Source organism: Hordeum vulgare, chromosome 4H (assembly GCF_904849725.1).
Source record: "Hordeum vulgare subsp. vulgare chromosome 4H, MorexV3_pseudomolecules_assembly, whole genome shotgun sequence".
Lineage (NCBI taxonomy): Eukaryota > Viridiplantae > Streptophyta > Magnoliopsida > Poales > Poaceae > Hordeum > Hordeum vulgare.
The window spans coordinates 3,365,036-3,376,037 of NC_058521.1; the positions used below are offsets into that span (position 1 = coordinate 3,365,036).

The window sequence follows — 11,002 nt, forward strand, 5'->3', positions numbered from 1 at the left end:
ACGACGACACGTGATCTAGCTAGAGGGAGGGATGGGTGGATCGGGAGGACGGCACCATGCCTCGCCCTAGTTGCAAGTGCTGGAATAAAAGTAGGCATATCGAGTTGGCTACCGAATAAGAGGGAGGGCATGATGAAGAGGGAGATGGCATTGGTGAAGAGGGGATGCGAGGCATAGGCTGGCCATAGTGGGGCTAACTTAGCTAATATCATGCACTTGGAACTAGCAAACACGCTGATATGACGGACAATTAAAGAAGAGAGAGAGAGAGGGTTAGAGTAACATAAGTAGATATCGTATCATGCTAAATGATATGCTATTACTACTATGTTTCATGCATGCCAATAAATGAGATTATCTATGATACTATGCATTATAAATCTTCCTCATAAGCTTCATCAGGATCAGAAGAGACTGGCAAACGAAGTTACATGTGCACTGAATGTAGCATTGATGTTTAGCTACACAGAAGGGCCACATGTATTGAGAAAATCTTGCCTCTTGATCATAACTCTGCACTAATGGAATAAGAACTTCCTTTCCCACCAATAAAAAATATAGGCGAAATTGATGACACATTGTAGGCAAAGGTTACCCCAGTATTCAAACCGACATAGAACATCTTAGAATGAAAATCCTTTTAACAAAAAAATTTATTGATATACACAAGACCTTTTAAGGTTCACCGCCCGAAAAACATATCAATAAAACAGTTTTTATTTTCTTCATTCATTACAGGTACCTTGAAAACACCATTTTTGATTGTACACAACTTTAAATGTACTTTTAACAAAGAACACAACAATGGTCAAATTTCATATTTAGACACTGTCTTGCTGTCCAAGATCCTCATATATTCCCAAACAGAGGAGCAACTAATAACAATGTGCACGGCAAAGCATCACCATCAACACGATGATTCCATGAATTTTATACTTGCTGCAATTAAAATATATTATCATGCCATAATCAGATCGGTCTCCAATGCCGGGATATGCTCCCTGTTGGCCAGGGAGATCTGTCCACCACCATGATCCTCCTTTCGGTGGAGCACATGATCCTCCTTGTCTCCATGCCTCTCTGTCCATCTGTCTCCATGCCTCTGCAAACCAATTTTTCTCTCCATGATTGCCACTCTAATCTCATTTCATTTGTTAAGGTGGTATGTATACATCGTCGTGGGAGCACATGCGGCCATGTTAAAATCACCACTAGGCTCTGTACTCGTCGCCGCAGTCCCCGATGACCTCCATCAGGTTCCGGCCCCGCTGCGACGCCTCGGCGATGCTGCCCATGTCCTCCTCGTCCAGCAGCAGCGACAGGATCGCGTTGGTGTCCCTGATGTGCTCCGACAGCCCCAGCCTCACGCCCACCATCGAGCCCGCCACCGATGTCTGTCCACGAGGAAGAATCACGGTGTCACCAGTCATGAGTTATGGTGAAATAATATCATCAGCAAAACAGAGATGAGATGGTAAATCTCGAGGCCAGTATGATGAAGATATTACTTTTTCCAGAGGGATTAGAATATGATGATGATGTGGAGGAGGAGGATGGAGGATTACCTGGTTCAGTATGTATCTTACGGCGACGGTCGAGATTGGGACGCCGTGTTTCAGCGACACCTTCTTCAAGGTCTGGAGCAGAGCCTGGAACAGGCTCCAGCCACCCCAAGCATCGATCATCTGCCATAGGATCAACAATGAGAACAGCAAGAGAAGACTGGAAGGTGGGCAACACATTCAACCGGAAAGATTACAAACTGCTCACTCTCTTGTACTTCTGCAGGGATGGGGTGTTCAGAGGAGGTGCAGCGAAAGGTATGTTGATGTTGGTGTCGAGGAACTTCTCAGACAATAGGCCACCCATCACCGTGCCGTACCTGCATCCAGGAACAATGCGTTTAAACTTCAAAATATGTTCTACTGAAGAAGAAGAAGAAGAAGAAGAAGAAGAAGAAAAAGGGATGGAGGGGAGGGCGCAGACGTGATAAGCTTGACTCCGGTAAGCTCGCAAAGCTCTGCCATCTTTTTCTGCGGGCGCATATCCACAATAGAATGTTGAACCTGGTAATTTCACGTCATCTCTTGTTATTTTATCGGAGGACCATATGATCATCGACGCTAGTAGGGGAAAATACACAATACATGAGGCAAGTAAGGCAGTGATATATATATATATATACCTGGTTGCTGACAATAGGTATTCCATTTTCTAGGATTATTTGCAGCCTCTCTGTGTCGAAGTTCGTCAGAGCTACAGTCTTTATCTTGCCTTCAGAGTTCAGAATTTTCAGAACAAAAAGGGGCATGATGTAAGAATTTATTCACACTGAAAAATCACAAGTGTACAAGATGAATGCACAAATGAAGTATTATTATCCAGTCAAGGTTTAAAATATTACCTTCCTCCTTCAGGTCTGTGATGTGCTTTAGTGCATCTAGATATCCGGGATTTGCGTAGTCCCACCTGTTTTTGAATAAAGGGTCCGCAAAAATTACCAGCTGTCGCAGTAGTTATATGATACATCCCCTAAACAAAGTACTTGACACGATAAACAATTCACAGGTTTTGAAGAAAATGACACTTCTCGCGTTTCGACAGTGCTGACTGAATTCCTTCAAACTGGTCTCTCATGCAACACATCTAAGAGTAATGACAATGGCAGAACTATGTATCACAGTACAGCATGCTTTTGTCTGTGAATGAGCATTCCAGATTTTATTCGAAAAGGAAAACAAGTAAGAAAGATGTCCCAGTCTGCCACACATTGCTAGCAGGAACATACCTAGAGGTTTGATGGACCAGCTAAAGAGCGACAGCGAAAAGAAAGCAGAATACACACAGCGCACAGGGCTGTGAATACATCTACGACATCCATCTCCAAAATCATGGAACCAGGACCAAAGTTCTTACTGAGCACTCGGCCCTCTAGCATATTAACAAGCATTCCAGATGATAGATCAGGATGAACTTATTGTCCAAAATACTTGACGGGAGATTCACTACTGACTATCAACAGGGATTCATTTCCAAATGAATTGCATCAAAAGCCTTCCAGTTACACTGACAATGCTTATGAAATGGTATGAACACGTTATGACACCAAACATACCAATGGAACTGCAGCATGTCCAGGGCAGCGACGTCCATCCTCTTCCGGGACCTGTTGATGTTCTCCTCAACGTAGCTTCTTGTCATCTTAACCGGCGGCGGCACCCACTTCGTAAGCCTGCACAGGCAGCTCAGAAACAGTCAGAGGACACCAGCAGCAGCAGGAAAATCTGCTACGGACGCGCCTCGGCGGCACCAAATCGCTCGCTCACCCCCTGACTTGTTCCAGCATCTCGGGCGGGCGCTCGCGCCGGACTTTGTTGATGAACATGCCGTATAAATCCTCCGCCGGTCCATCTGCCAAGACAACAATCATGTTTTCATACCAAGTCGATAATAAGCTCCAGTCAAGGAAAATAGTAAAGACTATATCAACATTTAACGCTTTGACGATCGTTAATTACAGCTCATAATAGCACAGAAACAGAGCATACTACATACACATCCCCTGGCCCAATCAAACCTGTCATGGACCAGAATGCTGATCAGGCTGCGCCATCACCGTCAGGCAAACAGACACACAAGCAAAGGAGGTTTTCTCGACGTCGAGCGAGGACAAGCGTGCCCGAGCGGACAGGTTAGCAGGCGATGGCGTTCGAGCAAGCAGCGCTGGTTTCCTCAATGTGTTCCGGTGCCTGCGTCGTCGCGTGGGTGATGGATTCATAAACTCTGAACCTGTATCCCCTCTGCTTCTATCTAACCACCACCACTACTCTACACTGAAACTGTAATCCTGTTCTTGAGCTCTATCTGGTCCAGCCTAGTTTGATGCTACTGTATCAGGTGTTGGAGCAAATTCCTGAGAGAGGGAGGGAGGGCCGTACAGTGGTCGGCCATGTCGAAGGTGGAGAGGCCGGCGTCGGCGTAGGCGAGCATGGCGTCGACGGCGTCGGCGCGGTCGATGCGGCCCCACCCGCCGCTGGTCTGCCACATGCCGTTGAGCACCCGGCAGATGGCCAGCGACGACTCGGTCCCGCCGCGGCTGCTGGCGAGGGTCGCCGCCCTTGGCCCCGGGGTCGCCGTCTCCACCGCCGGGCCCACGAACCCCGCGCACCTCGCTGGCCGCAGGCGGATCTTACGCTGGGGCGGGGGCGGCGCCGGCGCCGGCGAGAGGGCGCGGGCCGCTGACGACGGCGACATGGCGGTACGAGCGCGCGCGCGAGAGAGATAAGGCTCTTTGGCCCTTGCGGCTTCCGTGCAAGTGAGAAAATCAGGCTTCACAGTTTCCAAGCACGTCATGATTTTTTCTTTTTCTTTTTCTTTTTCCAAAGTGTTACAAATCTATTCCCCCGTAAACTAATATAAAAGCATATAAAATACTATTATTTTAGTAATTATAAATGTTCCAAAGTGTTACATGCATGCACGATTATATCGAGGTTCTCTTTTTCCTTTCCAAAGTGTTACAAATCTAAATGTTCATACAACAAGTACTCTACAAAGCAATACATGCATGATTATATTGAGGTTTTCGAAATCATCGAACGATCACCGCCGTCGATACACCGTTTTCGCCGCTCCCCTATCGCCACCTTATCGACCACGATCAAAAAAAAAAATCTATGTACGCGTTAGTGCCAACAATACGTCTTACAAGGGGTGGTTCTTTTTTCTCCCAGCGTATTCTAATCAATGAAGGAAAAAAAACGCATAATATAAATATAATGTTAACGTGATATAGGGAGCTATAGCGATGTTATTAACGAGAAATTGTATATTAATTAATTTAATGAGATAATTCTTTATACGCTATAGCGTGTTATTAACGACGGCATAGCGTGCTTTTTGTTTAGTGATTCTACTAATGTAAGTTAACCACAACATGACGTAACTGGATCAAACTCTATACGAAGCCAAGATGAAGAATCCAACAAAGGGATTTGATTTGCAAATCATGTTATCTTTTTCTTTCTCCCTCCCTCTCTCTCTGCACACCGAAAAATTGTGGATATTCAGAGGCATCAAAACGGTAGGCAACGCAACTCAAAAAATCGCCAATGCATTCGGCAAAACGAGCGGCCGTGAGGCGCGAGCGTGTGCGCACGCGGTACGCGGGAGCGTGATCCAGAGCGTGCGGACGGCGGCGGAGGCGATCCAGAGACTCACAGATGTCGGCCATGTCGAAGGTGCCGAGCCCGCCGTCGGCGTAGGCGAGCATGGCGTCCACGGCCGCCGCCGGCGCCGCGCGCCCCCACGACGCGCCGCTCACCTGCCACATCCCGTTCACCACCCGGCACACCTCCAGCTCGTCCCCCGCCTTGCTCCTCACCGTCGCCCTCTTCCCCTCCTCCAGCTCCGGCGCGCCAATTGCCGCCGCCACGGTGCACCTCCGCCGTCTCCGCCCGCACCTCCTCCCCCTCGACAGCGCAAGCCGAGGAAGGCTGGCGGCCGCCGTCACGGCGCCGGCGCCAGAGCGGCCACACACGAGCATCATCACGAAAGCTTATGGCAACAAATGTGCAGCGCCGCACTGACAGGAAGGGTGTGGGTTTTATTGAAGCCTCATCTCAAATATGCAGGAAGAGTATGTGGTACACAGACATCACAATAGCATCGACCAATTGTACTGTGTAGTCAGCTACTATGTATGTATGCATGTACGTATGGTGGTCTAGTATCCATGTAACAAATACACCCAGGACACCGAGGTTCAGATCTTGCTGGTGGCGAACTGGAGGCCGGCGGCCTTGAGCTCCGCGGGGCTGGCGGCGGGCGGCTGGTCCCTCGCGAGCTTGGCGATGGCGCCGTTCTCGTCCGGCGACCCGCCCTCCAGGAACACGCCCACGCACTTGCCGTCCTTGACCCAGTACGACCCGAACTTGGGCTTGGCGGAGCTGGGGTCGGCGTCGCCGAACAGGATGGCGTCGCCGACGTTGTCACCGTAGAACTGCCACGACAGGTCGAACGACCGCGAGTAGAAGTAGGGCAGGTAGTCGTACTCCGCCACGGCGGAGCCCGCCTCCTTCCCCTTGATTGCCTGATGAAAGAAGAGATGCATGCGGTGTTGGTCGCAGTTCAGAGGCCATATGGAGAGAAAAAATGGAAAATTAAACATGTCCTCACCTTCACGGCCTGCTCCGCGGACTTCCTGGAATGGTCGACGTGCTCCACTCTCCTCACGTCGTCGTAGATCTTCATCGGGAAGGTGGCCACGTCGCCGACGGCATACACTCCAGGGACACTTGTTTCGAAAAAAGCATCGGTCTGCACGGAAATTGTTCAGGCGCATTAGACATTTGGGCATAAACAAGAACAAGCGAAAGCGGAACTCAAGATGGCCCGGGCTGAAAAACGCAGTTGCTCAAAGGAGAAAATAGGATGCGCCGCGCCGTTCTTGCTAAGGGGGCATACAGTTGAAGGATCATAGATACTTTCTTTAACTGGAACAACGACATAACCCTCTGCACCAATAAAGGGCGAATTCCAAGCAAACTAACCTTGATTCCACCTTTCTCCTCGGCAACCTGGCCTTTGAAGAGACCAGTCAACGGTCTGCCCCCAACACCCACGACAACAATATCAGCTTCGAGCACGCTGCCGTCCTTTAGCTTAACTGCGGTCACCTGGCAAGCAGGAAACAAAATGAAGCAAGTAAGCATATGCACCCGCGATGAGAACAGTAGTGCTGAATTTTTAGGTTAGGAAAGGGTACATACATCACCATTGGCATCAGCATCAAAACCAACGGCAACTGTACCCTTCACGATCTTGACTCCTTTGTTAGTGTAGTAACTCTCGTAGAAAGCTGCAATCTCGGCAGTGAAGAGACGGGGCACTACAGGAAATGAAATTATTACGTTATGGAGTTGTTGTCAAATACAGAAAAACCTTTTGATTATAGTTTTGCTTCACATCATAACTGCATGCTAGTGGCACGAGGCCTTGAGGCGAAGCTGAATAAGGATTAATGATGGTATGTGAGTCATGGACACTTACTGCACCAAGGTTCAGGGAACACCATAGTCACATCAAGATTGTTCATCTTCAATACTGCGCTTAGTTCAAGGCCAATGTAACCTCCTCCAACAACCACTGCCTTCCCGCCCTTCTTTGCTTGGATAGCTGCATACAGCTTGTCCGCGTCGTCAACTTCCCTTAGGTACAGGATGTTGTTGGAATCAGCTCCTTGAGTGCCAAAATCAGAGAGCTTAATGACCTGAAATTCAAGTCAAAACAGAGGTTTTACATCATAAGTAACAGCAGCAACAGCAACTAGTAACTAGAAATTCTTTCATAAAGTATGACGAGGGAACCATTTTGTGCTATCATATATCTTTCATGTATAAAACAAACTGCTGACAGTTTAAAATCTAAATAAGAAAAGGTCAACGACACATACCGAGGAGCCAGTAGCAATTAGCAAAATCTCATATGTAAAGGTTGCTCCAGCTGAACTAGTCAGAGTCTTGGAGGCAAGATCAGCTTTGACAATTTCAGTGCTCAGGATAAGCTCAATACCTGCCAGCAGATGAATCATGAATATGCTCAGATACAAAATCATTACATTGAGAACAGACATATGGATACTCTTGCAGACATGTATTGCCTTGTCAACCTAGTTCTCAGAAAAATAGACCCTGGGGCAGTGGTGCATTGAGTACTAAAAAATTTTGAATAGGCCAGCATAGTTTAATTCGAGGATCTCTGTTTCATACGTTACAAAATTATTTTACCACAAGATTGAACAGGGAAGAAGTTTTCCTAATCAATTTCCCCCCAATAAACTACAATAGTGTGTTGTTAGTTAACCAGCAGGATTATTCAGACACAGCAAAGAAGTATGACAAGATATAGCCAAAGGCGATGATAGTATGACAAGATATAGCCAAAGGCGATGATAGTATGACAAGCTAATACCGCCAATTGGCCGGTGCCTGGGGCATTACACCCTTATTACAGGTAAAGAACTGTGCAAGGAAGTAACCAACTCAGTTTGGATAAATTGTGTAGCATGCAGGTTAAACCACACACAAGCATGAACGGCCAAAAATTAACAGGGGACTTGGTCAGAAATACACACCTTTCTCTGAGTACCATTCAGGCAAGAGCCTCTCGCCTCCACTTCCCACGCACACATGGAATCCTGGCAACCTTGCAGGACCTGTTCATAGACGAAAACGCTAAGTGTGCCAGTCTTAACGAAGTGTGTGCTAATCAAATGCAGTTCAAAAAAATGGGGTGGATCATGCATCAAGGGAAAAAGCCATGGACTGAAAAAACTTACTCTGAGGGAACAGGTACGCCTTGCTGAGGGCAGGGCGCTCGTAAGGTGCCACCTGAAACAAATAATCGTGGTAAGAAAAATGTTGTATCATCCGTCAACAGACAAGTAAAAGCACAACTAGTTTGCTGCGACTAAACTGATAAACATAAGGGTTACTTTTGCACCCTTTATTTTTCTAGAAGAAGACGGTAGCCGTCCTTCCATCACATCAGAAGGAACGGATGGTTTGCTTAGCAGAAGCTAAAAAGGAAATCAATCCAAAAGGGACCAAAAATAGGGGCTGGGGATGACATAACCTGCCTTGTACCGTATTTCGCGTTGTATATGTGCATGGTACAAACCAACTAATGATTTCATGGCGATTAGCAGCAGCATGACGATGAGCAATAGGGTAATCATGGGTGGTACTACAGGGAGAGGGTTGGTCAACCCTGCTAGAAATCCAGTTTTCGGTTGCATACGGCTAACAAGAGTAGCCATCATGAGTTGGGTGACAACACCTACCTAACTATAACTAGTAGTCCCTCCGTCCCAAATTACTTGTGACAGAAATGGATAGGAATGGATGTAATATGTAGAAGTAAAAATAATAAAATATGTGTAGATACATCCATTTCCACGGCAAGTAATTCCTAATTCCGGACCGGTGGAGTAGTCTAGTTAGGAATTTACAGATAAACCGGAGTTTCAGTACGGGCATATGGATAACCGGTTATACGAACAGCAGCGGCGGCACGGACTGCCATGGTCAGCCGTCACTCCACCCGGCGAAGAACAGCATATTGTGCAAGTGAATCTATTATTATCATCATCCATGGCGCGACTCTAGTTCAGCGAGGAGGCCGTGTGTGATGGAAACATCTATGTATGTAGGATAAAATTGATGTAGGGGAGGCGCCGGGATCAAGGAAACATCCATCCATCCATGACTCATCCAGAAATGTTGAGAGCAGAGAGAAGAGAGGGGGGGGAATTGTGCGTACGGCCTCCTTGGAGATGATGGCGAGCTCCCCTGGCTGCACGCCCTGCTTGGCGAACTCCCGCGCCGCGTAGCCCTGCGCCGGCAAAAAGAAAAAGAAGAAGCCGTGATGTGATGTGAGATCCGGAGAGAGAATCGATGGAACCCCCCCTGAAACGGAGGTGCTTACCCCTGAGACGCCGCCGCCGAGGACGATGTACTTGAAGTGCTTCCCGGTGGCCATGGCTGGCTGGCTGGTGACGACGGCGAACCCTTGCGAGCGCGTGGCGGTAGGATCTGGCGAACGAACTGGCCGGAGACGAAGACGGGGAGGATGGATGGATGGATGGAGCGGAGTGGTTGGTTTGGTTGGTTGGTTGTCGAAGAGCGTGGCAGGCCGCGCGGCGCGACTGACTGGTGGGCCCCGACGCGCGCGGGCCGGCCAATGGGAGGACGGTTCGGCTGGGCTTGGCACGTGGGCCGATCCTGGCCGCCGAGAGGACTCGTGATGGCCGTCCAGGCAACGTCGTCGTCCCGACTGCGCCACAACAATCTGGAAGGAAGCAAAAAAAAATAAAAAAAAAATCTAGATGGAAGCAAAGGAAGCTAGTGATCCCACTCACTTTCTTCCAAACACTTTTTTTTTGCAACTAGGCTCTCACCCCTTTCTCGTTAACAATTGCTTGACGGGAATGTCCGGTACAGGTCTGCAAAACTTTACGACCTAACAACCGACCCGGATAAGCAAAGGGGGACGAGAGAGGGTGGAGAGGCGGCTTGGGGCGTTGACAGGAAACCCGATACAAGCGGTTCGAACACAAAGCACCTAGCTGCTACGAGGGCGAAGACCCGTTGACGTCGACAACGAGAAGACAAGACGGTGACACGCTACAACGGGCATGACCCACAAAGGTATAACATGGTCAGCGGGGATGAAAACGTAGCGAGCGAAAGGTAGGAAGCCACATCGCCAAGGCCAGAGGTGGTCTTGGTATTGCGTCGCCCCCGTCGAGCTCCGGCACCATCCTCAGCCATGAGTCTGCCTCGAGGAATGGACCGATCCAGCAAAGACGCGGCCACTTGCACCATCCTCTTCACACCATCTTGAAAATATGTCGTGTCTTCCTCCTTCCGTAATCCTACCATGTACTCCCTTTGTCCGAAAATAATTGTCGGGGAATTGAATGTATCTAGATGTATTTTTGTTCTATATACATTCATTTCTATTCATTTTAGTGACAAATAGTTCCGGACGGAAGAAGTATGTGATATAATGTATCTTGCCTCCAGAAAAGAAGCAATAAAGCCAAGACTAACTTTGCCAGAGAAATCTAGGGCAACAAGAAGCACCCAAGGTCATACCAAAAGGCCCCCAAAACCCAGCGAGCAAATACACACGTGAAAACAGATGATTAGCAGCTTTGATTTCTCGACTAAAAAGAACAAGAAGGATTCCCTGGCCATTTTTGTTTCTGCATATTGTCACAAGTAAAAAATAACATCCTCAAACAACTGCCAGATGAAAATAATAAGTTTCAAAGGTATACTAGCTTTCCACACACATTTATAGTTGGGTCCAGAGATCTCTTTTTCCAGCTACTCGTACACCAACTTTGTACTCTCTCCGTCTCAAAATAACTGTCTCAACTTTGTACTAGCTCTACTACAAAATTAACTAAGCTCAAGACACTTATTTTGGGACGGAG

The 11,002-nt window shown here is 48.0% G+C and overlaps 2 protein-coding genes across 4 annotated transcripts; both read right to left on the bottom strand.

The window, feature by feature from the left end:
- Window positions 1-794: 794 nt before the first annotated feature.
- LOC123446883 (flagellar radial spoke protein 5) lies at window positions 795-5,555 on the bottom strand. 3 transcript variants are annotated; one of them, XM_045123425.1, is made up of 10 exons: window positions 3,939-4,330; window positions 3,327-3,411; window positions 3,116-3,232; window positions 2,405-2,469; window positions 2,186-2,274; window positions 1,987-2,066; window positions 1,771-1,882; window positions 1,566-1,685; window positions 1,210-1,394; window positions 795-1,102 (listed from the first exon to the last, which is right to left on the bottom strand). In XM_045123425.1, the coding sequence occupies exons 1-9, from the start codon at window positions 4,252-4,254 to the stop codon at window positions 1,212-1,214; spliced, it is 1,167 nt and encodes a 388-aa protein (XP_044979360.1). In that variant the 5' UTR covers window positions 4,255-4,330; the 3' UTR covers window positions 795-1,102; window positions 1,210-1,211. The 3 variants fall into 3 exon arrangements, with proteins under 3 accessions (XP_044979360.1, XP_044979359.1, XP_044979361.1); XM_045123424.1 differs by having other exon boundaries at window positions 1,173-1,394; XM_045123426.1 differs by lacking the exon at window positions 3,939-4,330 and adding an exon at window positions 5,221-5,555 and having other exon boundaries at window positions 795-1,394.
- A 30-nt stretch (window positions 5,556-5,585) lies between these two features.
- Window positions 5,586-9,706, bottom strand: LOC123446882 (monodehydroascorbate reductase 3, cytosolic). Its single transcript, XM_045123423.1, has 10 exons — window positions 9,487-9,706; window positions 9,322-9,393; window positions 8,339-8,390; window positions 8,135-8,215; window positions 7,454-7,572; window positions 7,051-7,270; window positions 6,771-6,889; window positions 6,552-6,677; window positions 6,178-6,318; window positions 5,586-6,091 (listed from the first exon to the last, which is right to left on the bottom strand). The coding sequence occupies exons 1-10, from the start codon at window positions 9,538-9,540 to the stop codon at window positions 5,765-5,767; spliced, it is 1,311 nt and encodes a 436-aa protein (XP_044979358.1). The 5' UTR covers window positions 9,541-9,706; the 3' UTR covers window positions 5,586-5,764.
- Window positions 9,707-11,002: the final 1,296 nt, after the last annotated feature.